The 26,187-nt window shown below is 51.7% G+C and overlaps 2 protein-coding genes across 3 annotated transcripts; both read left to right on the top strand.

Moving 5' to 3' along the window:
* Positions 1-69: 69 nt before the first annotated feature.
* On the top strand, positions 70-18,868 carry ZFP91 (ZFP91 zinc finger protein, atypical E3 ubiquitin ligase). Its single transcript, XM_062632576.1, has 11 exons — positions 70-428; positions 1,100-1,125; positions 11,851-12,066; positions 12,319-12,355; positions 12,841-12,933; positions 13,278-13,400; positions 15,548-15,598; positions 16,088-16,166; positions 16,499-16,613; positions 17,118-17,217; positions 17,593-18,868. Exons 1-11 carry the CDS (start codon positions 70-72, stop codon positions 18,101-18,103), a joined length of 1,710 nt encoding a protein of 569 aa, XP_062488560.1. The 3' UTR covers positions 18,104-18,868.
* A 103-nt stretch (positions 18,869-18,971) lies between these two features.
* Positions 18,972-24,675, top strand: CNTF (ciliary neurotrophic factor). 2 transcript variants are annotated; one of them, XR_009967391.1, is made up of 4 exons: positions 18,972-19,112; positions 21,831-22,117; positions 22,418-23,783; positions 24,457-24,675. XR_009967391.1 is itself a non-coding variant. In XM_062632586.1 (3 exons), the coding sequence occupies exons 2-3, from the start codon at positions 22,004-22,006 to the stop codon at positions 22,889-22,891; spliced, it is 588 nt and encodes a 195-aa protein (XP_062488570.1). In that variant the 5' UTR covers positions 18,972-19,112; positions 21,831-22,003; the 3' UTR covers positions 22,892-24,675. The 2 variants fall into 2 exon arrangements, 1 of the variants encoding a protein (XP_062488570.1); XM_062632586.1 differs by having other exon boundaries at positions 22,418-24,675.
* Positions 24,676-26,187: the final 1,512 nt, after the last annotated feature.

Below are 26,187 nucleotides of genomic sequence, written 5' to 3'. Positions count from 1 at the left end.
GGGGTTTGGCGGGTGGTGGGGCAACGCGGAGCAGCCGCCGCCGCCGCGGTCCCGCCGGTCACCGTCCCGATGCCGGCGGGCGCCGAGCAGCCGCGGGGCGCCGAGCAGCGCCCGTCCGCGCAGGGCCCGCCCGCGCAGGGCCCGCCGCCCGCCGCCGAGAAGCCGCCGTCCTCAGGCCGCCGCCGTGCGCCGGCGCCCGCCGCCGAGCAGGGGGAGGAGTCCGGCGGTAGCCGGGTGCTGAGGGGCGGCCGGGAGCGGGGCCGGGCAGCCGCCGCCGCCGCTTCGGCCCCTGGGGGAGCCGCCGCTGCTTCCCGCCGCCGTAAGGCCGAGTATCCCCGGCGCCGGCGGAGCAGCCCCGGGGCCCGACCCGCCTCCGAGCAACCCGCCGCTGAGACGCTGTCCGCGGCCAAGAAGTCCTCCCGGGCTGGGTGAGTGCCCTACGGCAGGGGGGCCGGGGGGTGGGGTAGGGGCTGGCGGGCGCTCTGTACCCTGTCCCGCTCGAGTGGCGCCCGGGACCCGCCCTTAGCCGCGGGCCGCCCCGCTCCTCCGCCTCTTTGTTCTGGACTGGCCCCGCAGGTCCCGAGCGCTGCGGGCCGTGCCCGTCCTCCCTGTTGCCGCAGACGGGTCCTTGGTTGTGAGCGGGGCCGTGAATGCCGTCTGCGCGAACGCCCGGGTGCTCCCCGGCCCCGGCTCTTTTCGGCTCCGCGGCCAGGTGAAGGCTCGGTGAAGGAGGCAGTGGGATGTGTTTCCCGAGAGGCGATGCCGGCACCTCTCTGTCGCCTTACATCGGGAATGGGAAAACGGCCACGTGTGCACTTGGAGCGCTCGGAGCTGATGTTCCTTGTTCTCACGAAAGAGTCTATGCGCTTTAGAAACAGCGGTTATGGGCAAGACTGGGCTTCTGCTGATACGTTATTATAGTTCACCCAACCTTCCTCTGTGTGAAATAATCCCCGTTGGTGTGAGGGGCTCAAACCTGCAGTGCAAGAACAAGGTGGTGGGTCTGTCCACAGCTGGGAATTAGAGTCATTGTGTTCATTTGGTTTCTGCTGCCGTGCTGTGGGAGCTGTCTCTTATTCTTGTTTTTGTGCTTTTTCAGGTGCACGGATAAAGCAGCTGGTAAAGGTAAGAGCTGAATTACTGCAGCTGTTGTATTCCACTCAGAAGGTCAGGGACCTTCCCATGAAGATAGCCAAACATCTGTTGGATCTTCCTTTAAAGCATGGTTTGTTGCTTGATGGCATGCCGCTTCTTTCCAAGGTCTCCCTCAAGACTGTGGATCTGGGATAAGCTGCTGATGCTGTTTGCACGTGCCCAACGTGCAAAAACTTAGTATTCCAGATAAGCACTGGGGCATTGCTCCACCAGCAGAAGGTGGAACCATGCTGCACGCAGTGTGACTGCTCTGGTTCCACAGTGGCCTTGCATTGCTGGCATACCCTGGGCTTGCATGCGTTCTGCTGCTGTCGCAAACACAGCTGTAGGGCCTCGAGAGATGTGGGAATAGGAATGTTCAAGTATTTACACTTGTACTTTTCCTGCTTTAGTGGATGGTGAATTTTTTACGCTTGTGTCTTCATGGGATGAAAGAAAAGTTTTGAAGGGGGCAGGACAGCTTAATGGATCTAATCAAGAAGGTCGCAGCTGTGGGGAGCTGTGATCAGGAGCAGAACTTCTGTTCTTCCAGAGTGAGCTATGAACTCTGCATTGATTGAACAGCTTCTTGTACAAAAAGAAAAAAGGAGGGTTTTGCTCTTCACCCAGTGATGGCTTCTGGAACAGTTCCAAGTAAAAGGCTCTGTGTGGTGTTGGTTTTGACCTGGCACTAGAGAATGGTCACAGAAATGGTGAGGAGTGAAGGCTGTACACCTATGAAAATGAATCCACCTTTCTGCTGGAGCTGTTTGGTTCTTCTTTGCAGGCATTTGTGTCTTGAAGGCTGCCTTTATTCTTGTAATCCTGTAACTCTTTATCTTTATTCCTACAAATCTATAGCTTGCTTCCATTTGGGTGTCAAATGTATCACAGTCGTAGCTGGCAAAGTGTATTTTTGCAGACCACAGCAGAATTAACCAGTGTAGTTTTAGCAGGCACCGATTTGTGTGCATTTACCTCTTGCTGCATGAAAGGTGGGGAGTGTATTATAAGAGCTTCAGCCTTCTTCTAGCTCAAAGCAAAGTTTCTGAAACGTGTGAAAAAGTGTGGGGTTGTCACCTAATACGTGCCTACTGTTAACATTGTGTTTTAATGGGAATTCTCAGTTGCTTTGGATATCCTTAAGCTAAAATGTTTATGTGGTGGTGGTGACAGGAAACAGGCAGAACAGTCCCATATTTAGCCTAGTTCCTTGGGATGTGCTTGGAAGTGGCACATGTCAGTCTGAAATTTCCCAGGTTTGGTGCTGCTCTGTGCTCGAGCCATTACAGACTTCAACTTTGGGCGCTGAAAGATTCGGCTGCCTCTGAATGTGAGAGTGGAGAAAGTGTTGGTTAAATTTCTTGTGCTCTTTTTTTATGATGAGACTTGCAGCCAGGATGGATGGAACGAATGTTTGTGAGGAAGTTGGCATGGAGAAGCGGTGGTTACTTGTATCATAGAGTCACAGAGTGCTTTGGGTACCTTAAAGCTCATTCAGTCCTAACCCCCTGCCACGTGCAGGGACCCCTTCCACTAGAGCAGCTTGCTCCAAGCCCCTGTGTCCAACCTGGCCTTGAACACTGCCAGGGATGGGGCATTTACCACCTCTCCAGGCTACCTGATTTCACCACTCTCATTATAAAAAATTTCTTCTTTTTATCTAGTTTGAATCTCCCTTTGGGCAGGTTAAAGCTATTCCCCTTGGCCTGTCCCTACAGGCCCTTTCCTGAAGCCCCTTCAGGCACTGGAGCTGCTCTCAGGTCTCCCCTTCAGGAGCCTTCTCTTCTCCAGGCTGCCCCAGCCCAGCTCTCTCAGCCTGGCTCCAGAGCAGAGCTGCTCCAGCCCTCGCAGCAGCTCCGTGGCCTCCTCTGGACTCACTCCAGCAGCTCCCTCTTGTGCTGTTGCCCCAGAGCTGGGTCAGAACTGCAGGGGGGGATCCCCAGAGCACAGCAGAGGGGTAAGATCCCTTCCCTGACTTGTTGTAGTCCAAAGGAAATCTGCCTTGGTGCTTTTTTTTGTTGTTTTTCAGTCTGTGAAAGGGCAGGAGTGAGAACGCTGCGGGTCTGTGCCCAGCTCTGCACAGGATGAAGTTCTTGCTGCACCTTGTGCTTATTGGGGAAGACCCGGAAAGCGGCTGAATAAAGAGTCATCCTTGGGCAGGTCATGAGGCAGGAGAGGAGCTCCCCTCCCGCTCCCTCCTTTTTGGCCTTCAGCATAAAATGTTTGAAGAAGCCTAATCAGGTGTAAGCAAACTGCAGTTTCCTCGCGTGGCAGGGCTTTGTAGCTGGGAGCCCTCTCATTCTGGAGGATAAAATACCCTTGGACGTTTCACCCCTGACTGGAGCTGCCTTGGAAGAAATCCATTAAATCTGTTGAGTGGTTCTGCTGAAGGCTTTGAATTTAGTGCTGGTGTTTGCTGGCACGAGTACTGTTGTTCTCTGCTATAAAATACTACAGTTAGAACATGAAATTGGCATGAGCTCAGCCATAGCGGTTAGCCTCTGTATGTAAGGCACATGGCCTGTGGAACAAGGTGACATATCCTGTGGATCTATCCAACTAATGACAAAGTTGCTGCATCAGAGTTTGTTCACTAAGTTTTGTTGCCTTATGCTTGCGGTTATATTTTGAAATAGTTGTTGGGAAAGAAAGCTTAGAGGTGTTGGGTGCCTTCGATCATAACTGAGATGCTGCAACAATGGAAGTGTCTTGCTAAGTTTTATGTTCTTCTGTGTAGTGCCATGGGTTTTTCTGCCCATTGACTTGGGAGCCCAGGCACAAAGGTATGGCTGTGCAGGTCTGATAGGAAGACTACAGGAAGGTTAAAGTCGAAGGTATGTGTCGTGTCAGAGTTCGTGCGTGCTTGTGACCGTGCTGGTGTTCATGAAGGCAGTTGCAAAGTCAGCTCTACCAGCTGCATTTCCCATCTCGTCTGCTTAGTCACGCAATTGCTGTATCTCCTGGTGTGTTTCTGTAGCAATATTAGTTACATAAGTAGAACATTTAATCTCAGTTTATAAATGAATTCATGCAGTTGGAGCCAGACTGTGCAGTGTCATTCACGTTCGACTTCCCACGATGCTGTATGTTCTTGTGGAAATAATTTTAATTTTAGTTAGGCCTGACTAACTTTAATTATTGGAATATAGATTTAATAAACACAGATCATGTCCTTCCATCGCTCCATTGAAAATTCAGTGCTTACTGTGGCTCTTAAAATCATGTTGGCAACCAAACAAAACCTGCTTCTCTGATTCAGTTTGACACCCAAACCAGTTTCTGACTATCCACCTTTCTGTAAGATTTTTATCTGCTGTTTAGGAACCACTTTGAAGAGTCTGATTGAAATCTTTCAGTTGGTCACAATTCAAACCAGGTTGTGTGGTGGTTCTGCAGAAAGTGCTGGAGTAGCGGCTGGATACATGAAGCCTTGATTTACTTACAGCTGTTACCGAGAGATGTAGTGCCATGTGCCTGGAGTCACCTCCTTGGGAATCTGTTCCCAAATCAAGGGGTTCTGCCCAGCAGTGTGGGCTGGAGGGTGATGCCAGCAGTGCTGACATGCTCCTGCAGTGTATGGTTGTAGAAAGCATGTGTTGGAAATGCAGTTGGGTGGAGAACTTGTGTTGGATGCTCACATGTGGAGAACTGTCTTGGGGATTTGTTCTGTGATTTCCTCCCCAGTCTTTTCCATATGAGGCCACTGTAATGCACTATATGGGTGGCTGGCCTATCAACCACCCTCCCATCACAGTGAATTTCCAGCTGTGGTTTGGAGGCCCAGAGAAGGTCAGAGACATTTCTTCAAGGGCTGTGCAGGGATATGAGTGGGGAATACAAGTTTGCTCTGTAGAAGTCCACTTTTAACTTTTTAAGTTTCTCTCTTTAAGAGAAACAGTAAGATTCCGCGGGCTAAAAGAAGACTGGTTGTGTAGCACAGGTAACTCATGTTACACCTCGTTGTTTGTGTTCTTAAAGGTTTCTGCTGCTTTGGTGATGACTGCTTTGCCTTAAGACTTTGTCAGTGTTTTGAGAGAAATGTCATTACTTAAAACCAAACCTCATAAAGACAGGTGAATTTAAATAACTGAGTGCCCAAACCTCCTTTGACTTCTACAAGGATTTTCCTGGCTCCCGTGTGTACAATTTCACAGCTCTTTGGTCGGGGGGGAGCTGTTTGGATAGAGGTTTTCACTAAGATTTTTCTTCCTGAGTTTTATTCTCATCTGTGCTGTTACGGAAGTATGTGTTTAGTGCCTGATCTGTTGTGTAGTTACTATGGTAAAACTCGCAGTCAGAGATGTCTATATGTTGTTGTGATTTCTGGTTTTCACAGTAGTTGTTTTGTAGCTTAATAATTCACAGTTGATTTTCCTTTTACTTAACTGTACATAGGTATTTTCTGAAGGTGTCTACCAAGGACAGCAGTGACTCCCAGCAGCTGCTGACTTTGCACAGTGGCATCTGCATCAGTGTTCCTTCTGCACACCCTTGCTGCAGGGAATCCTGCTTACATTTCCCAAAGTCCAGGGCAACACTGCCACTGCATCTGCAGGGGACGAGGGGAGCAGGGCTAGGAGAGTGGTGGCAGACACAGCAGGATCCTGTAATGAAGGAAGTCCTACTGCTTCTTCAGGAAGTAAATGCAGTTGGTTTGGACTTTCCTTTTCTGCTCCTTGCAGTGAGTAATTGATAATGGGCCTGTGACTTGTGCTCTTTCAGTGCTTGGGAAGAAGGCTGGGGAGGTGCTGGCTGTGGGATATGTGTATTTACTGCTCAGGTCCTTGTCAGCTCGCTGTCAGTTACTCGGATGCACTCAGCACTTCCTGCAACCAGTGGTGTAAGGAAGCAGCAGTATGCACCCTGTCCTTGGACCAGTCTCCTATAGAGAGGATGCTGTGGGGCTAGGGAGTGACATGAAGCAACAAAGTGTGATCAAGTGCAAGTGCCACTTGCTGTGGCTTCCCGTGAGGATCCTTCCTGGAAAGTGGAGTTACGATATAGGGAGGAACTGAAACTTGTAAGGGTGGGTTTATCCTGTGGGCTTGGAGACAGTGAACAAGCTTTGGTATATATCGCTTCTGTTTCAGTTTGTGGCAGCACTAGTGCATGTAGAAAAATATGACAGGGGTTCTGAGAGAGATGCTTTTGCTGGTGTGGTGACCCTGCTTGCAGTGCTCTGAGGCAGAATTAGAGTGTGCATGAGAACACGTTTCTGTTGTGTGTCTGAAATGGAAATTTGTGCTGACTACATGTTGAGTTAAGATGGGATGTTACTGGGGTCAGCTTTTAAGAAGCAGAGCAGTGCCCAGAGTCTTGTCTTTTGGCTGTCTAAACGATTACCAGAGCTTCAACTTTAGTTATTTTCCTCTCAGGTTTCCTTTTCTTGTCCCTTTTCCCAGTAATGTGTTTCCTTCACAAATGTTAAGATTAAACCTCAGACTGAAATGGGAGATTTAGGTTAGGTGTAAGGCAGGAGCTCTTCCCTGTGAGGGTGCTGAGGTGCTGGCACAGGGTGCCCAGAGAAGCTGTGGCTGCCCCATCCCTGGCAGTGTTCAAGGGCAGGTTGGACACAGGGGCTTGGAGCAAGCTGCTCTAGTGGAAGGGGTCCCTGCCTGTGGCGGGGATTGGAACTGAATGAGCTTTCAGGTACGTTCAACCCAAGCCAGTCTGATTCTATAAAGATTAAAGGATGTTTGATGCCTCTTATGTGCCATCATTCAAATCTGCAAGTGTGTTCTGCCCTGGATGCTGTTAGGTTTAAAGGCTGTTTGGAGGAATTGGCAAAATGGTGAAAGTACCTCCCAGGGGAAGCAGTTTATCATCTGCTGACTGACTTAAGGGGCAGATCAAGGTAGGAAGAGGCCCAGGACCAGAAGATTCAGAGGATTGGTAGGGCTTGGAACTGGATGATCCATCAGGCCCTTTCCAACCTGAACCGTTCTGTGATTCTGTGACTTTAAAAGGTGATTTTGCCCATCTCTCTTGAATTACTCTGCTAAGTGCAGGTGCCCACACTGTTCCCAAAATTTGTGTGGAGGTTCTGGGATGAGGTGGATAATAGTGTCAGTGCTGGAGGGTTACAGAGGGGTGCACATGGGGGCATTTTCCACAGATTCATTTACAGAGTCATAGCTTCCATTGCCCTTCTCTGTGCGACGTGACTCGGGCAGAGGGAAGGCAGCTCAGCTGTTCAGCAGCAGCTTGGTGCTGCTTCTTGCTTTGCACTGCTGCTTTGACACCAATTATCTCATTCTTTTGTCCTGGAGTCTGAGTTCTTATGATCTGGTGTCCATCGCCACTGTTGACACTGGCAACGGAATAACAGGATGCTGGCATATAACCCATTTTCTGTGCGACTTCTGGGATGACAGGAGCCCTCCAAAGAAACTGCAGCTAGCCAGAGCTGGGGTGTCAAGTTTATACAGTTTGAAATGCAGAATTGACGGCAGCCTTTCCCATTTAAAACCTTCCTGTGTTTCAGCTTCAAGACATCCCAGCGGCTGCTTTTTTTGGTGGAAGAGCGGAGCCTGATGATCTTTTAATCACCTCTGTGTTGTTTCTCTATCTGCTTTATGCCATTAGGCAAATCCTAACTGAGGAGCATGGCTTTCTGTGTAGAGATGTTTGTGAGAGGAGATGGATAACGCTGTGTTCATCCACAGGGCTGGGATTTGACCAGGCTAAGTGTGGTACCCAAGAGAAGACTGAAAATAACTGTGAGGTCCTTGGGTAGTCAATTGAAAGAGGTTGGCACCTCCCAGCTCCTTCCACTGATGTTATAGAGAAGGACAGCTGTGTTCCTAACCTTGACACAGGCATGAGTCCTGACATTAAGCAGGAAGTATCAGAACCTGAGGGAGGAATCCTCAAACACAATTAGAACTGCAACACCTCCAGTGGCAGCTTGTGATCACCTCTAATGCCAGGTCAGTTGTGTTGGACAAGAAAGCAGCAGGAGGAGGAGGTGCTGCTTTCCTCTGAACAGCCAGTTGCTGTCTCTGTGTTTAGTGTTTTGAGTGTTGGTTTGTATTTTGTTGGTGGTTTGTTTTTTGAGGCTTGGGCTGCATTCATCAGAAAGGTGTTTGTGTGAAGGAGAAAGAAACTGGAAAGAGGCATAAAATATATTGAAAATCCCCAACTTTCTTTCACAATGTTTGATTTGAGGCAGAACCTTGGTGAGTGCCGATTCCCGTTGCTTGTGTAGCTGAAAACTTTGCAGGTGCAAGTTTCCTGGTGCAACTCTGGCCTTTGCACGAGGGACCTGTGTCCCCACTTAGGAGGCCCTAGAATTGTAAGGATTTTCAATCAATAGCTCTACACTGTTTTAGGAGTTCTACAAAGTAAGCTATTTGATTTTTTGGAGGTACATAGGCATTCGCAGCATGTGAAAGTGCAGTGATTATGTTAGACAAGCATGCTGAAGTGAAAAGGAAAAATCATGGGGAAAGGCTTATTAAGCACTTTCACTTCAGAGAAAAGAAAGCAAGATTGGAAGGTGGTGGGATACTCTGTAGAAAACTATCCTGAGGGAGGTCTGTTTCAAATCCATAAGGCTAATCTTTAAAATACCAGCTTTTGCTAAGAAATTAGCTGAATGCCTGATCTTCCAAGGGAATAAACCTCTTTCAGGAGCAGCAGTGTGTGCTAACACTGGCAGCATGGTAATGTTGGAGGGGGGAATTGCCAGAGTGTGGTTCTAAGTGGTTTTGGATTTGATTTAACATTTGAAAGAGCCTGAGGATGTCCACAATTTGGATTAAAGACATAAAGCAGTTGTAGTTCACCGTGAGGTCTGCTAAAACAGAATTCCAAAAACGCGGTGTACTTCAAGCTCTGATGATGAAGTGGCTTTTATACATGCAAGACCTGAGTCTTGGTTGCTGTTTTACGGCAAAACTGATGCCTCACATCCTGTGTTCCAGTCAGATTTTTTTCAATCAAATGCTGATTATTCCCACCCTGTTAATCAGGGACTGGGAGTGAGTCACACAAAGGTCCATGCTAGAAGTAAAAGGATTATTTGTTTTGAAAGGCTTGATGCAATTTGATGCAAAATCAGTGATTTCAGGTTGGGAGGGACCGCAGTATATCGCTGATCCCAATTGCTGTTTAATGTGGGTTCAGCATAGGGTTCACATCTTGCTGCTCAGGTCCTTCTCCAATCAGGTCTGGATATGCTCAAGACATGGGCCCATGCAAACCTCATGAGGTTCAACAAGGCCAAGTGCAATGTCATGCCCCCTGGGTTGGGGCAATCCCTGGTATCAACACAGGCTGGGAGGGTGAATGGGTTGGGAGCAGCCCTGAGGAGAAGCACTTGGGGATGTTGGGTGAGGAGCAGCTCCCCATGCCCTGGCTTCAGTGAGTACTTGAGCCCAGACCCCTCCTGTGTGCTGGGCTGCACCCTCAGAGTGTGAGCAGCAGCTCAGGGAGGGGATCCTGTCCCTTTGCTGCATGAAGGGGAGACCTGAGAGCAGCTCCAGTGCCTAAAGGGGCTGCAGGAAACCTGGAGAGGGGCTTGGGACAAGGGCCTGTAGGGGACGGGCCAAGGGGAATGGCTTGAACCTGCCCGAGGGGAGACTCAAACTAGATACAAAGAAGAAATTTTTTATAATGAGAGTGGTGAAACCAGGTAGCCTGGAGAGGTGGTAAATGCCCCATCCCTGGCAGTGTTCAAGGCCAGGTTGGACAGAGCCTTGGGTGACATAGTCTAAAGTGAAGCATCCCTGCCCATGGCATGGGGGTTGGAATTAGGTGATCTTAAGGTCCTTTCCAATTCTAACTGTTCTGTGATTCTAATGAGTGCTAAGTAAGGGGGATTATCAGTGTTCCTCTGCTCCTGACTGTGCTCCTGTTAGTGGGACTCAGGATGCTGTGGGTTTCCTCTCGATGTGCAGTTTGCTCTTCACTGGGACTCCAGCATGGCAGGGCTGCTCCCCAGCCAGTCCTTAGGGGACTGCCCATGGGGTTTGCCAGCAGATGCTTGATAAACTCTGCGGCATCTCAGGGTACTGCTGGCTGGTGCTGAGGCAGCAGAAGCCTTTCTGAATGGGGCAGCAACATAAATGCATTTGGGTAAAAAAGAGCAGGTCAGAGCTCAACCTAGAGCCCAGGCCCTGCGGAGCACTGCAGGTGCCTGTGTCTGCCAGACCAGTGGCAGACGTGGTCACTGAGCACAGCCATCTACTTGGCATTAATTTCTTCAGCTCATCAGGTTTGAAATGTCCCAAGGCATTTGAATTCACTGGGGCCCAGTGTCACAGCGAGCACCAGAACGCGAGAGCAGGTGAACTGTACTTGGGTATTTTTAAGGGATGAACTTGCTCACATAGGCATTTCAGCCAGTTCTGTTATGCCAGAACGTATCTGGAGATCAGCCATCAGCTGAAAAGAAACCACCTGTAGAAACTATAAATGAGTGCAGAGACCTTAGGCTAACAGCACTGGTGATGCCTTTTGCTCTAGCGTAAGATCAGAGACCTCCAGCTTGGATTCCTCAGGGTTAGTACCAGGTGATAGCTTGACTTCGCGAACGAAGATTTGGGAAGGGCTTTGCCCACCCTTACTACAAGTGTGCTGATGACTAAAAAGGCCAGCGTGGGATAGGCAAATCCGATTGCAAAAAGCACAACGAAAGGTCTCCTTGGGTGGTGTAGGTGAGGCACGATTCTTTCTACGTTGTCTTTTCTCCTTGAGACTAATTCTGCTTGTGTTCTCAAAGGAGACAACAGTGTTATGTATGGTGTGCCTCCAGGTCTCCCGATTGGAGGCCAAGGTGGACCACTGATGGTAGTCAGTATGGCCAAGGCTGAGGTATTGTTTCAGGTAGTCCTTGTATCTCCTCTTTGGGGCACTTCTCTTGCGGCAGCTGGTGGCGAGTTCACCATCAAACACGATCTTAGGGAGGCGGTGATCCTCCATCCTGGAGCCGTGCCCTACCCAGCACAGCTGCAATTTCAGCAATAAGGCCTCAATACTGATGACCCCTGCCTGCTCTAGGACTAACATTTGACACACAGTCAAACATCCAGGGGATGTTTAGAATTGTACGGAGGCAGAGCTGATGAAAGCGTTTGAGGAGTTGCAGGTGATGGCAGTAAATAACCCATGATTCAGACCCATATAAAAGAGCAGACAGTACAATGGCTCTATAGACACTAATTTTTGTACTTTTCTTCAGGTGTTTATTGCACCAGACTCTTATGGAGTTTTCCGAAGGCTCTATATGCCTGTACAATACCTATATGCCTATATTACCAGGTATACAATACTGATTAAATGTGTTTGGGGGATTCTCCAAACTTGACTTTTAATGTGTTCCAGTTCTGAAGCTAGTCTTTCAAAAAGTAGTCGCTGAGGTTTATGAGTGTCTATCTTGTAGTGCTTAGGGGAGATGGGAGCCAGCAAATAATCATCTTATAAGCCTTTATCAGAAGGAAATGTAAGCTGCTTTTAAACATTTGTGTCTTTACTCAGAGGCAGTGGGAAATGTGATCAGATTTTCAAGTGCAGCCTGGCTGAGGCAAGGCCACAGGATGTATCGTGTCTGGCTTAGTAGAGCTGTGCTCCACATCTGAGAGAGCTAGTGAGTGGTTTCCCCATCAGAGTACATGGAGGCAGTTACACTGTTCACGATGGTGCCCCAGAGTGTGAATTAGTGATGGGCTTGATGTTTTCATTATTCTTAAAGAGATTGCAATGGTGTTTCAGATCCCAAAGAAGAGAAGGAGGAGGAGGAGGTCTCCAGTGTCCTCAGCCATGGCTCCCCTGTCAGCACAGCCAGGCCCAGCAGGAGCTGGCGCAGCAGCAGGGCAGCCACCGTGGCCCGCCAGCGGGACACCGAGAACTCGCGTGCCTCCAGATCCAAGACAGGCTCCCTGCAGCTCATTTGCAAGTCGGAGCCAAACACAGACCAGCTCGAGTACGGTACGTGAGGAGCCCTGGCATGAGAGTGCCTGGAGAGAGTCAGGTCTTGGGAAGCTTTGAAGGGAGCTGAGTGTGAGTGTAACGTTGTGAGCTGTATGCAGACTGTGGCTGGTACAGGTGTGGTGCTGCTTGGTCATGAGTACCTTCTGCCACCAGCACTCCTGGCACTGAATGTCGACGGAGGTATCTTGAGACAGATGAGCTCACTGCAGCGAACACAGATTGAAACCTAATGGTGACTTTTCCTTTCAGAGGTCACAGAAGAGCATCAGTCTCCAGCTGGAATCAGGTAGGAAATTCTTATTTTGTGACATTTCTTCCTCTTTAATGTCTCAAGAAGTTAAAATAAGGGCCTGAGTTTTCTTCAGAATAAATGCTTCTGTGAGAGGATCTGTGGATGGAGAGTAGCTCTGTTTTCATTCAGTCCTGGACCTTTGCATTTTCAGTCTGGGTTGCAGATGGACTGCAGATGTCAGGAGATACTATGGAGAAATGGATTTTAAGATTTAATCTGAGCAGTTCACCTGGTAGCTTTATTCCCTTAGGAGCAGAAGCTCTAGTTAGGTGGGTTCAGAAGAGGAGGCTGCTCTGCCTAGCTTTGTCTGTTTTGGCTGTCATGTTCTTAGTCAGTGCAGTCTGTTGGCTTTCCCCAGTCATGCTGGATGAGAAAGTGCTGTGTAATAGAGTCTTTCCAATCCCGAGGGATGATGCATGAATATTATTGCAATAGTGCTTAAGCTGTTGCTGCTAAAGTCCTTCTCTTTTTTTTGCCAGCAGTGATGACGAGGAGGAGATGCTCATCAGTGAGGAAGAAGTTCCCTTCAAAGATGATCCGAGAGATGAAACCTACAAGCCCCATCTAGAGAAGTAAATTATTTGATTACATGCTTACTGTGGGTTTAGACAAAGAAAAAGTACATTTTAGTTGAATGAGCTCAGTACTCCCCAAAGAACCTGAGGAGCTGCTAAGGTGGAATGGCTCCCACTGGGCACAGTGTTTTCTAGATACTGTCTACAGGTATGGGTCTGTTCTTCTCCAGTGGACTGCAGTCTTCAGAGCCATTCTGTCTGCCAGGTTCTTCCTTATTTCTCCTCAGAAGTGGGACTTGATAAATAGACCTGAACTTTTATCCACTTTTTGCTTTAATCTTTGTGCAAAACAGACAATGGGAGGAGTATTGGAGTAATGCATTGTATTTGTATCTTTGTAGGGAAACACCAAAGCAAAGGAGAAAAGCTAGCAAAGGGAAGGAGGAAAAAGAGAAACAGAAAGAAATTAAAGTAGAAGTCAAAGAAGAAAGTGAGTTTCGGGAAGATGAAGAACCACCAAGGAAGTGAGTAAAACTCTGCAGTTACATGTAGCAGTGTGTTGTGTATATTTTGTACTCTTGCTAGTGTACGACAGTGTTGTGGTGGTTTTCCTCCCTCCTGGCTGGGGCAGAATCTGTTGTTCTGATAGAAGTCCTGCTTCCTTGTATCTTGGCATGTTCAACAAGGAAAAATAGAGTTGATATTTCCATATAGTTTAAGATGAGGGTTTTCTCCATACTGTGGTTTTTGTCACCTTCCTGAATATGGCCACACAGTGTGAAATACTTCAGATCATTCTTAAAATTGGTTTCTGCTGTGATGTGTGAGGTGGATTAGACTATATTAGAAAGCCAGTTGGAGAAGACAGCGTCTCCTCTGTTCTGGGCCTAGAGGGAGACACGGGAATATTCTGTAAACATCCTCTTTGTACGTTTGGGACCATCGTGCCAGGGTTCAGGAGGAGCAGCGGTGTTCCCCTGGCTTTGGAGAACAAACTTTTGCTACCTGGTCGGTCAGTAGTACTTTGAGTGGAGACTTGAAACCTTTAGGAATGCTGTCTTTGGAACTTTCATCTGGCAACTGAGGTAGATTGGATTTGTGTGTCAAAGCCACTCCTTGGCATGGGGGTAAGCAGGTTTTGTACTTGTAGCTCTTGTGCGAGCAGTTGGAACAAATGGGGCTCCCTCTGCTGGTATGTGTTGTGGCCTCTGCTGCTGCAGAGCTGATCCCACTGGGGAGGGGTCAGGTGCTGATGGCATTTTGAGAACTGGTTTGGTTTGGTTTTTATTTTCCTGTTAGAAATGGCTTTCTGAGCCTCATGCTCATGGTGTTTGGCTCAGATGCTACTTTTGTGCATAATAAAACCTGTGCCTCTTCTGAAGGCTTGACTTGAATGCTGAGTGTCAGTTCAGCATGTTACTGGCATGGTCTTGCTATTAATAAAGATGTCTGAGTACAAGGTAGGAAGGACTTCCATCAACCCACTGTTAGTGTCTGTGCAGCAATATGATCCAGCAGGTGTGATGTTCTGAGCAGGATGCATCTTACATAGGTCTGCTCAGATGAGATGGATTTTTTTTTGTCTTGATAGATGTATAAGCTTCTATGGTTAATTCAGAGCACTGTAAAATTCTATAGTTAATTCAGAGCACTATGAAAGAGCTGCTAGATCATTCACCCCATTCTTCCCAGTCATGCAGATTGATGTTTTTCATGTGGTATGAAACCCAACAGAGCAGAGAAAATGAAGAGCACCATTAATTTTGGACTGTGCTGGTAAAATTACATGTTTATAAAAACTGCATTAGGAAGTGATAAAGGGTTGTGAGAGCAAAGCACATGAAGCATCTCTTTCTCAAGAAGGCTGTCTTCATCTGAATCTGCCTCCAAATTGCACTTGATGGATCTTGCAGGAGCTCACAGCTCATGAGGCAGCAGCTTGCTACCTGTTTACAGCAGAAACTGAGCAGAGCAGAATCTTGTGTGCTGATGCACAGCCTAGAGAGGAAATTTAATGACAAGGGCGCAAGTTGTTCACACGGTTGAGGTTTAAAAGAGAAAATGTGAAGTGTGTGATGCCTGATAGAGGCTTTTTTACAATAGCCCTTCCTCTCTCCGTGGTGGCACAAGGGTTGGTGGCTTCTGACCACAGCCTCTTGGGTTGTGGCTGTCCCACAGCCACGCGGATTCCAGTGGACAGGTATCAGTGGTCAGCTGAGACACATCTGAGCCAAGCCAACCACATTCAGCAGCATAGTATGCCAGACCATGTAGCTGCAGCCTCACTGTTGGCATAGGCAGTGGGATTTGAGGTCAAAATCCAGGTATCAGACACATGGGGACTGCAGCCCCATAGGAGGGTGCTCTGTGTGGTGTGGCAGTTCTGCGAGGTGCAGGGACGGTTTGCATGGAGGCCTGGTTACACCACTTCTTTAGGGAACCTGCCCAACTATTGTAGGAGTGTTTTGTTAGCAGCTCTGGAGTGTTGGGAGCTGGTGCAGGTGCTGACTTGCCAGATGCAGTGTTACTTTTCAGCCTGGAAGTGTGTAGTGCCTGGAAGAGTTCTGTAGTATTTCCTGCAGCATGCTCCTGCTTTGTAGCGTGCACTTCAAAAACTCTGCCTGCCACCAGTGTAGAGTCTTTCAGTTCTGTTTCTGTAACCCTGTTGCAGGAGAGGAAGGAGGAGAAAGGATGACAAGAGCCCAAGGCTTCCCAAGAGAAGGTGAGTGATCCTCTCTCAGTTCTGTTCTGAAGACTTGCATCTCTTGTGTCCTGCACAGAGATGTTGATTGTCTCAAAGCCATCTCTCCTGCACAGTGTAGAAGTCTGCTTTGAAGATGGAGAAGCAGTGTGCTTTGTCTTCCCTTCTTCAATTACCCCTTCTCCCTGTAGTTGTGGGGTTTTGATTTCTTCCAACTGAACCGGCCCCTCCCACCTTCTCCTGACCCCACTTCTGAGTTCATCCCTTGCTGGGCATTGCCCAGTGAAAGGTTTGGGAATTCTGTGTCTCCTGGAGTTTTCTCAGCAAGTCCTCAAGGAGGGGAAGGAACTCTTGGACAGAGTCTGTAACAGCACAGCCCAAACAGGAATATTGGAGCAGTAATCCCTTGCTCTCATATCATGGAGCTGCACTTGTGCTTGTTTCTCTTGCTGCTGCCCTGGCTTCAGACCCCAGAGTTAACCGGGGCCCATTTCCTCACTGCCGCTTTAGGAAGAAGCCCCCGATACAGTATGTGCGCTGTGAGATGGAAGGCTGCGGCACCGTCCTGGCTCACCCGCGGTACCTGCAGGTTTGTTGACATTCCTCAGCTCCCAAATGGTGTGAGGGCAGGGATGGGCCGCTGGAAACTGGCAGCTAATTCTTACCCAGCACTGAAGCGCTCGTTTCTGATGCTGTCTTTTTGGTAGACGTACTCAGTTGTGGCCACATGTATCTCTCTCTGTCCTGTTGCTAGATGTCCACATTAGTTTGGCTTTCTTCTCTCAATGGAGATCAAAGCCTTTGTGTTCATGGTGTAAGGGTGTCTTGTCATTGACTGGAGTCTGGTAGCCTGCTGAGGGGTTCCAGCTGTCTTCTCAGCCATGTAGAGAGAGTGTACAACCTTCCACTCTTTTTTTATAGCATCACATAAAGTACCAGCACTTGCTGAAGAAAAAATATGTGTGTCCTCATCCCTCCTGTGGTCGGCTCTTCCGACTCCAGAAGCAGCTGCTGCGGCATGCCAAACACCACACAGGTACAGGGAGGTGGGAAATGAATACAAACTGCTCCTTGGGACAGTGAACAAAGAGGGGAGGAAATGGAAAAGCCCAGAGGCTAGAGGATTTCTGGGGAGCGTGAAGCCAAGGCAGATGGCATAGATGTGCATCGGCAGCAGGGTATTATTTCCTTCTGGATTATGATCTTTATAGCCTGTTTGTTTTGTATTCTTAAGAGTTTTTAATCACCCCCTGGCAAGTATCACTTGGGAGTTCTGTAGAACTCCAAGCTTTATCCTAACTTGCCAGTCCTGCAGTATCAGTCAAGATGGATGATTGGCTTTTAGGAGAGTCTTAATCATGTGTCAACTAGCCAGATGAGCTGCTGTGGTATATTGTGGGACTCCCGCTCTGCTATGCCTGCTGGCTTCCCAGCACTTCTGGTTCTGCTGCTGCTTCAGCAGCTTCACCTGCAACATGTGAGAGCTCAAAGGGGAGCAGGTCTGCAGGAAAGTAATGCTCCAACTGGTATTGCTTTTTAGATCAAAGGGATTACATCTGTGAGTACTGTGCCCGGGCGTTTAAGAGTTCTCATAACTTGGCGGTGCACCGAATGATCCATACGGGCGAGAAGCCTTTGCAGTGAGTACTTCTGGCTGTCTCTTGCTCCCCTACTTTGAGGGACCCTTGGATGCACCCGTTCATGGACTCCACTGAGAGAAAGGTTGGCTCTGAAGTCAGGGCTGGAACTTGTTCATGGTGTCCAAGCACTCCTTAAACACACACCTAAAGGAGTGTTTGAGCTGCCCCTTCTCTTACATACTCCTTGAGTTAGTGTCTCAGGAGAGATCTGAGGAATATAACCCCTCTACAAATTAAAACTGGAAGAGCTGGAGCTACCGTGACATCCTATTTTAGTGAGCCCTGGCTGTTTTCCTGGGCTGCCTCCCTGCTCTCCTGTTCCCACAAGTGTGTGGGCACATCCCTTTGTTGTGACCTCCCCTTCTCCCCTCCCAGGTGTGAGATCTGTGGATTCACGTGCCGGCAGAAGGCTTCCCTCAACTGGCACATGAAGAAGCACGATGCGGACTCCTTCTACCAGTTCTCCTGCAACATTTGTGGCAAGAAATTTGAGAAGAAGGACAGCGTCGTGGCCCACAAAGCCAAGAGCCACCCTGAAGTGCTTATTGCTGAAGCACTGGCTGCCAACGCGGGTGCCCTCATCACCAGCACTGACATCCTGGGCACTAATCCTGAGGCCATTGCGCCACCCACTGATGGCCAGGGCCTGCCCCTGCTTCCCGACCCCCTGGGAAGCACTGCCCCTGCGGATTGCCTGCTGCTCAATCCCGACGGGATGCCCAAGACGTTCTGCGGTGCGGCTGAGCGCGTGAGCCTGGTGGCTGACGGGAAGCTCTTTGTGGGCAGCGGCAGCAGTGCAAACCCCGAGGGGCTGGTCATGAACACCGAGATCCTGGGAGCCACCGCTGAGGTGCTCATTGAAGATTCAGACTCCACTGGACCCTAGTGGGCGGGAGCAGGCGGGTCCTGGGACAGTTTGGATTCTGTATTTAAAAGGAGGAGAAAAGAGAAAGAAAGAAAAAAGACACAGAAACAGAGGAAATTTAAACAAATCTCACAATTCTAGTAAAGAACTGAAGGGTCTGCTCCCCTCCAGCTTGGATCACAGCACATCCTCTTTCTCCCAACCACTTCTCTCTCCCACTACCCCTTTGCAGAAAGGGGCACATGCTGCCATTACCAGAGCAAGTTGGATTGAGTGACATATTTCTCCAAGGGAGGCGGGGGGGAGAAACTGCTGAAGCCCTTCCTCTAGCCCAAAGTAGATGCCTTTCTGGCTCCTTGATGTGGCACCATTTGCAAATTAGAAAGCATCTGATGTGCTCTGTACAGGTTTCTTAAGACTCCCTCTTGCCCCTGGTCCCAACTTCTATGCATCGCTGCACTCTGGTCCTTGCAGTCTCTTTCTTCCTCCTGGGGCTGGGAGTTTGGTTTGGCACTTTAGGCCCCTCACGTAGCAGGGTGAGCTCCGGAACAGGCACATCCCTCTCCCCACTGCGCTTCTCTGCTCCAGCTCTGGCAGGAAATGGAGGGAACGCCCTGGCTCATAGATCATGTTTGCTTGGAGAGGCCCGGGGGCTACGGGAGCCCTGCGTGGGAGAGGCGAGGAGGAGCATCCCAGTTTGACGACAGTAATTTGCACTTTGAACATGCTTCGTTTTTGTGTTGTGGTAACAAGATTCGTTATTTATTGATTAAAAAAGGGTCGGTATTCTTTAGTTATGTTTGTAGGGGGTGGGGGTGGAAGGGGTTCAGGCTGTTTCCCAGGCTGCTTCGCACCACTGAGCTGCGGGGAGCACGTCGTGCCATTGGAACAGCAGCTGGGAGAGCCGAGGTGAAGGCAGCCTCTGGAGTCAGATGTGTCTCGCAGCTTTTCCAGAGTAGAGGGAGAGCCCTTGGAGAAGAGCCTGTTTGCAGTGGGAGCCTCTGCAGCAGTGTTTTAGCAGGAGGATGAGGTGAGTGATGGAACAGCTGGCTCTTGCCTCCCTTCCTCCCTCCCTCCCAGGTCGGGGGGAGCTCCTTGCATTAAATGCTCTCTTTGCCCTCCCTTGCTCCCTAGCTTGTCAGGGAAAAATGTCATTAGCCAGGAACTTGTTCTTGAGACTTAGGACAGTTGTGAGCTGCTTGCTGCTGAGGGATGTTGTGCTCCTCATCCAACTCTGCCTCTCCTTTCCAGGTCTAGGCAAAGACACAGAAGGAGGGGCTGGAGAGGGTGGTTTGTCCATGGCAATAGACTGACGCGGGGCTTGGGGGCTGTCGGCTTCTCTCCCTGACCCTGTTTTGTGGGGAGGGTGTTGTGCACTGTGTTCCCAGAGCTGCTCTTTCCCACCCAAACGGTTCTGCTTTCCATGAAACACGGCGGTTCGTGTGTTGCCGTGCAGTTAGGATAGCACTAAGCCCTTGGAAAAGTTTACGTAGGATACCATGTGTCTGCTATGGAGACTTGGATCTTTTTGCCCTTATCTGACACTTTGTGTGGTGATTCAGTGGCCTTGAATTCCTAGTGCTTTTGAAAGAGGTGAAGGAAAACCTGGGCTTTTTGGTTGGTTGGTTTTTTGGTTGGATTTATGCAGTTGGGAGCAGAGCCGAAGTATCTTGCAGTATTATGAGCACATAATCAGCTGTATTGGCTTGTAGCACACAGCAGCTAGGCAAAAGTGGGTGCCTGGGGACTGGAGAACAGCAGTAAAACAATGGAATTTAATTGGGAACTACTTACAGGAAACTGACTCTGAACACCCACACTGTCCCCTGTGCTGCCTCGAAATCCAGCTGTGGCCCAAGCCTGACAGCTTCTACTAGGCCGTTTGTCCTGATTTGCCCCCTCCCTTTCCCCCTTACACTAGTATCTTTGGCAGAGCAAGTTCAAACACTTCTGGTGTTTGTGGCTGAGCAGCTTGCACAGTGTCTGTGCCCTGGGTGTGGGCACCCCCTGTTCTTGCACTGTGGCAGAGGTTCAAGCCTCTCCTGGAGATAAGGATGAGGGCCCAGTGCTGAATGCCCATCTCCCGGGACAGCGCACATCAGGTCTGCTGCCATATGGTGTTAAACTAAGCCAGTTTCTTCAGTTGGGATGATCCAGTTTCTTGCTTGGATCATGTTACCGTGATTTCCAGAAGGAAGCTTTTGGGTGCCCAGCCAGTGCCCTCCCCTTTGCAGACTACAGAGAAGCAGCAAGATGCAATGTGTTCAAACCCAAACTAGCAGTGTGGATCTCATGTCGGGTTAGTGTGGGGCTTGCCGAGCCGTGTTGTGCACGGGCGTGTCTGCTGGCTCCTCGCCGCGGTGCCTGGTCCTGTGCCCTGCCCCATGCCCATGGCACAGCCTTGCTAAGGGCACTACAATGAGACTCGTGGGTTGCTGGCACTAAACTGCTGTCGGGTCAAGATCTTGCTCCCCTCTGGTTACCGACATGTGGCACCAGGCTGGGAGGCAACAGGGGCTGCCTCCTTCTGCGACTTCCCCAAGCAGGGCCAAGAGCTTGCCATGGGGTGGGGAATGGAGCAGCCCCTTTGCTTCCCAGCCCGGACACCTCTGCTCCCTGCCACTCCCTGCCCTACCCTTCACGCACACCTCTTGTAGCAATCCTTTTTCTTTTCCTGGTCTCAGCCTCTAACCAGAGCCTGCTGTCCCTGGCGCAGGAAAGGTGGTGCAGCTCCTCTCCCACTCCCATTTGAAACCCTAAAACTGACAGAGCCCCCTGCAGCTCCTCCTCCCCTCGGTGTCTCCGTCACTCGCATGCAGTTCGCTTCAATAAATTATTGTAGTAGTTTGCAATAAACTTTTTTGTATTCCCCCCCCTCCCCCCGTATTTATTTTTTCTCTCCTCCCGGGGAGGGAGTGGAGGGAGCCCAGGGCACTGCGCCCGCGCTCGGCTCCGGGCAGGGGTGCCCTCGGGGGCCCTGGGGTGCGGGGTTGAGGCTGGAGTCCCGCAGCGCTCTCTGCAGTAGCCACCAGGTGGCAACGACGCTGCTGGGTTTGGCCACCGGCCCCGGGGCTCGGCAGGGGGCTCGCTGTGCTCCCGTGCCGCAGGGACATTGCTCTGCAGCTCCTCTTGTTTCTCTTAATCTAGGTAATGCATAACCAAAATAAATGTACTGAGGAAAAACCAAACCAACCAGCAGGGCTGTTTTTGTCTTGGTGCATGCAGCTCACCTGCGGAGGGTGGCTGGGACCGTCTCCTCCTCTGTCTGCAGGACCCCTCTGGGAAAGGGGGTTTAGACCTGGGTGACCCAGTCGCACACAGCCATGGGGTGAATAAGAGGGCTGGATGTGGCCGGGACAGGCCTCTGCAGCCTTCTGCTGGGGTCTGGGTTGCAGCGCAGACTGCAGCTGGTGCTGGAGCTCCAGCCTGGGGGTTCCCCTCACCCCCTTGCTGGTGAGCCCACAGTGCTCTGCCTTGCTCAGGCCCCAGCCCTGCCGCCCAGGCCGAGGTGCTGAGCAGTGTCCGGGCTCTGCTCCCCTCTTCCCAGCAGTGGTTTCCCACTCTCTGGCTCTGCCATGAGCCGGGGGGATTAGCGTGCTGCTCATGGCACTGTGCGGCTGGTAGGGAGGGATGGGTCGTAGCTGGGGTTGGGAGCCTGCTGCTGCCAGGCAAGCCTGTTCTGGGCAAGGCGCTTGGAGTGGCGACGCATGGGGGAATTAGGGAAATAATCTGTTGCCGTTGATCCCAGAGGCGGGAATTTGCACCGTTGTGCCAGGCCCCAGGCGCAGAAGAGGGGGAGAGCCAGGCCAGCAGACGTGTGAGTGGAGCTCCCGGCTGGAATGCACCAGCTCAGCAGGGGATTGTCCTCCCCGGGCCGGGCAGGCGCCGTGCCCTGAGCTGGGTGCCCCGGCTGCCCGCGCCATGGCTGCAGCAGACAGCGCCTCAGCCACGCTCCGGCGCCGCGACCTGTGCAGCCGAGGCATCCGCCTGGCCGGGAAGATGCGCTCGGACGTCGTTGACCTCCTGGACACCTATGTGAGTTTGCGCTGTCACCACGGCCCTGCACGGCGGCCGCTGCCACCAGAGTCCAGGGGGCTTTCAGCAGCTGGTCCATGGTAGGGACGAGGGATGAAGTGCAGCTGGTAACGGGGCCTTGGCGCTGCTGGGCAGTGCGTGGGCAAACCTTAAGCACCAGCTCCTGCCCTTGCACTGCCTGAATGTCCCCTGGCCAGCCCTGAAGCTGAACCGGGGCACCCTGGAGCCGGGGTTCGGGCAGAATGGGGGTCCTCTGTTTCTCCTGCCGCTGGCAATTCCTGGCTGCTGTCGTCCCTGCAGGTGGAGCAGCAGGGCCTGGATGCATCGGCCAGCGTGGCGGCGGTGGAGGGGGTGCCGGTGGCAGCGGTGGAGCGCTGGGATGAGCAGACGGGGACCCAGCGGCTGCTGGAGAACCTGGCGGCATACCGGGTGTTCCGGGCCCTGCTGGCGCAGATGCTGGAGGAGCAGCAGGAGCAGCTGGGGGAGGCCGATGCCACGCTGGGCCGGGCACTGGCGGCCGTCCTGCTCCAGGTCTCGGCCTTCACCTACCACCTCGAGGAGCTGCTGCAGCTGGAGAACCGCGGCCCCCCTGCCGAGGAGGCGGCTGTGCTGCCCGTGCCCCCCCCGCTCAGCCTCTTCGAGAGGAAGCTGCGGGGCCTGGGCGTGCTGCGGGAGCTGGCCCAGTGGGCAGTGAGGTCTGTGCGGGACCTGCGGCAGCTTGCCAAGCCCAGCCCGGGCAGTGGCACAGGCCCCAGCCCAGCCGAGAGCCCTTGAGGGCAGGCAGGGGGCAGGGGTTGGATCCCGCAGAGTGGGGGGCTCCTTGCCCACCTCTGCAGAGAGCTACTGACAGCAGAGGAGGTTGTTCCGGGAGGGGGGTGGACGGGAGGGACCGTGTCACTGAACCCTGGCACCCCCACGCTCTTGGTGCTGTTCCCTGTGGGAAGCTGGGCATGGGCCGCACTCCGTGCTGGAGGGAGCGAGGAAGCCGATGTGGGGCGAGCCTCGGGGGGTGCAGATGTTCCCTGGGAAGCAGCTTTGCCGCTCGTCCCAGGGCCATGGCCCCCAGGGGGCTGTGGCAGTGTTGGCCTTTTCTGTGAAGCCTGGTCACTACCCGGCTTGCCTTGGCTGTGCAGGCAGGAGCTGCCCCAGGGCTGTGTGGAGGCAAGGCAGGAGTGAAGGGACAGAAATGTCACCTGGTGAAGGAGCCTCAGGACATGCCCCCAGCTGCAGGACGCAAGGCTTGACCTCCTTCACGCGTGCTCTCACCTGGCTCACAATTACTGTGTTGGAATTTCTGCTCTAACTGCTTGTTGTTTTTTTTTTTGCGGGGGGGGGGGGGGAGTGGGGGTATGATCAAGAGGGGATTTCTTAGTCGCTTGGACAAGGTAACGGAGAGGATCTTTTAGCTGAAGGCTGTGATTCAGAAGACCCTCCACAAGGAGGTTTGTGCTTCCAGAGGTTACTTTGGGACTGGGATCAGCATGGAAGATGAAACAGCTGAACCACATCGCTCACCCCGTGAACGGGAATGCCCACAACCATGTTTTACTTGCTGAATGGATGCGATGACTTCAAAGCAAATAAAAGGGATGGGTTATCTACTATGATGACTGGGACTTCTTGGGGAAGCCTGGGCTGCCCCCCTCCTACCCCACCCCAAGGGAAGGTCGGTTCCAGTGGGGTGGGAGGTTTGGGGGGAACGGGACCTGCTGGGAGGCCATGAGGAAGATGAGGGAGATGGAGGTGGCAGGAGGAGGATGGGGGGGGGTGTCACTGAGACTCTGCCCCATCCTAATGTGGTCCTGCTTCCTGACCTGCATGAGGGAGGCAACGCGAGGGGACAGTGGAGGCATGGGGTGGGGAAGTGGCAGCTGGGGACGTGCCCAGCGGGCTCCATACAAAGAGGCTTTCCTGTGGGTGGTGGCAGCACTGGGCCCAGTGCCTGCCCCAGGGCCAGGAGTGTCTGTGTGGGCGCTGGGTGCTGTGGTAGGACAAAGGCTGACACTGAGCTGGGGCCCTCAACTCCCATGCTGCCCACTTGGGGAAGGTGGGGCCCCAGGGATGGGGCTGCCCTGTGGCACTGGGGGTGGTTTGGTAGCACCCAGTTGTTTTGTGGGTGATGCCCAAGAGGTAAAACATGCACCTTCTTCATCACCACTTTCTGCCTGACCTCAGTTTTGCAGCTCAGACTGGATTATTTGCAATGTTTCTGCTTCTGGGAACAACAATTTATGGCATTTTTTTTTTCGTGATTAGTCAAAGTGAGCCCCTTTCTTGGCAAATGTTTCCCAGTTTCAGCTGCTTTGTGTTCTTGAAACCATCTTGCTCTTCCCTTGCAGCCCCATGCTCTGCAGCGGCTGGATGCTCACATCCTTGCCCACCCGCTGCCCATCACCTTCCCGCAGGCAAGCACAGACATCTTGAACACCGCACATCCAGCACCAAGTCTTGCCACCCGCACAGGCAGGAGCATAGAATCATAGAACCGACCAGGTTGGAAAAGACCTTTTAAGATAATCAAGGCCCAGCAGTGCCAAGGCCACCTCTAACCCATGGCACTGAGGCCTCGTCTCCACGGTGTGTGAACACTTGCAGGGCCGGAGCCTGCAGCCCTGTCCTGGGCAGCCTGTTCCAATGCCTGAGCACCCTCTGGGGCAGGAATTGTTCCTCAGCTCCATCTAAACCTGCCCTGGTGCAGCTTGAGGCCGTTTCCTCTTGTCCCATCCCTTGCTCCTTGGGAGCAGAGCCCAGCCCCTCCTGGCTCCATCCTCCTGTCAGGCACTTGTAGGCAGCCATCAGGTCCCCCCTGAGCCTTCTCTTCTCCAGACTGAGCCCGCGAGGTCCCTCAGCCCTTCCCCATCACACTTGGCCTCCAGGCCCTGCACCAGCTCCGTAGCACTTCTCTGGCCCTGATCCAGCACCTCAATGTCTCTCCTGTAGTGAGGGGAGACCCCTTTTATCCCTTTGCAGTTGCCCGGGTACGAGGTGACCTTCACATTCCCTGGAAGCAGGTTCCAGCAACTTGATCCTCCTGACCTGGGGCTGGCGGTGCCATGAGCTCAGCTTGGGCACTGCTGCCACGCTCTGGGAGTTGGAATAGCACTGGGGGTTGGAGGTGGATGGGGATTGAAAGTCGATGGGGATTGAAAGTGGATGATGCTGCTCCAGGGGCTTCCCGGGGCTGTGCTCAGCAGCACCACTGCCACCTTTGCAGCCTCACTCATTCCTTCCTTGCTGGCAACACTAGGTGTGTCTGTTTGCAGAGCACCCGCAATGCTTTGAAACGGCCACGATACAAAGGAACAGCATAAGAACACAAGCCATAGGCCAGACCTGCACCTCTGGCTGAGTGAGAGGCTCTGGAGCTCTCCCTTCCAGCAAGCCCCCACCACGGAGCAAATACGTGGTGATGTCCAAAGGGAACTGCGGGTGAACTCACTGGTGAGAATGGTGGCACCTGATGGCCAAGCTCTCTTACTGCTGGGAGGCCCTTTGGGCTTCTGTTGCTGTGGGCTGAAGTTAAGTTGATCTGGGTGAGGTGACTGAAGCTGTTGATCTTGGAAACAGATACGAAGAGCTTAAGGGGAGCACAGTCATACCCACATGGCTAAAGCTACCGAGGACCCTGAATGGCCTCCTGTAAACTAAATACCCACCAAAAAGCCATCTGAGATTGTGCTTTGGGAAGAGATAAAGGATTCGCAGTGCTGGTGGGAATGGGGAAGGGGTGTGTGTGTGCTCCCTAATTGCAGGGGGAAGGAGCCACCAAACCACCAAAATAAACCCACAGATGTGTTTAATTAAAAAAAAAAAAAATCTTTGGGCTTAACATGTGGTTGTGTTGGGCACCCTTTGTGGGATTGAAAAGGTTTCAAGGTGACTGAGGCAGTTCCCTGGCCTCAGGCATGCCCATACTTGGGTGCTGGCATTGGTGCTAGGTGTTGGGAGAGGATAAATTCACCATGCACCATCAGCCCCAGCAGCTCTCCCAGCCCCTTCCACCATCCTGCACCAGCATTATTGTGCTGGCTCCTGACACTGTGATCCTGAGCCAGGGGTGCTGGGATGTT

Source organism: Pezoporus occidentalis, unplaced genomic scaffold (assembly GCF_034315485.1).
Source record: "Pezoporus occidentalis ecotype Australia unplaced genomic scaffold, CSIRO_AGI_Poc_V1 ctg390, whole genome shotgun sequence".
NCBI lineage: Eukaryota > Metazoa > Chordata > Aves > Psittaciformes > Psittacidae > Pezoporus > Pezoporus occidentalis.
The sequence above is the reverse complement of the archived record's forward strand: the minus strand, read 5'-3'. Positions and strand labels throughout refer to the sequence as shown.

Excerpts from the sequence above, each read along its gene's own strand:
- ZFP91 (XM_062632576.1), top strand. The coding sequence starts at position 70 with ATGCCGGCGGGCGCCGAGCAGCCGCGGGGCGCCGAGCAGCGCCCGTCC. Across the intron at positions 429-1,099 it reads AAGAAGTCCTCCCGGGCTGG|GTGCACGGATAAAGCAGCTG; the intron begins GTGAGTGCCCTA and ends GTGCTTTTTCAG. Across the intron at positions 17,218-17,592 it reads ACGGGCGAGAAGCCTTTGCA|GTGTGAGATCTGTGGATTCA; the intron begins GTGAGTACTTCT and ends CTCCCCTCCCAG.
- CNTF (XM_062632586.1), top strand. The coding sequence starts at position 22,004 with ATGGCTGCAGCAGACAGCGCCTCAGCCACGCTCCGGCGCCGCGACCTG. Across the intron at positions 22,118-22,417 it reads TTGACCTCCTGGACACCTAT|GTGGAGCAGCAGGGCCTGGA; the intron begins GTGAGTTTGCGC and ends TCGTCCCTGCAG.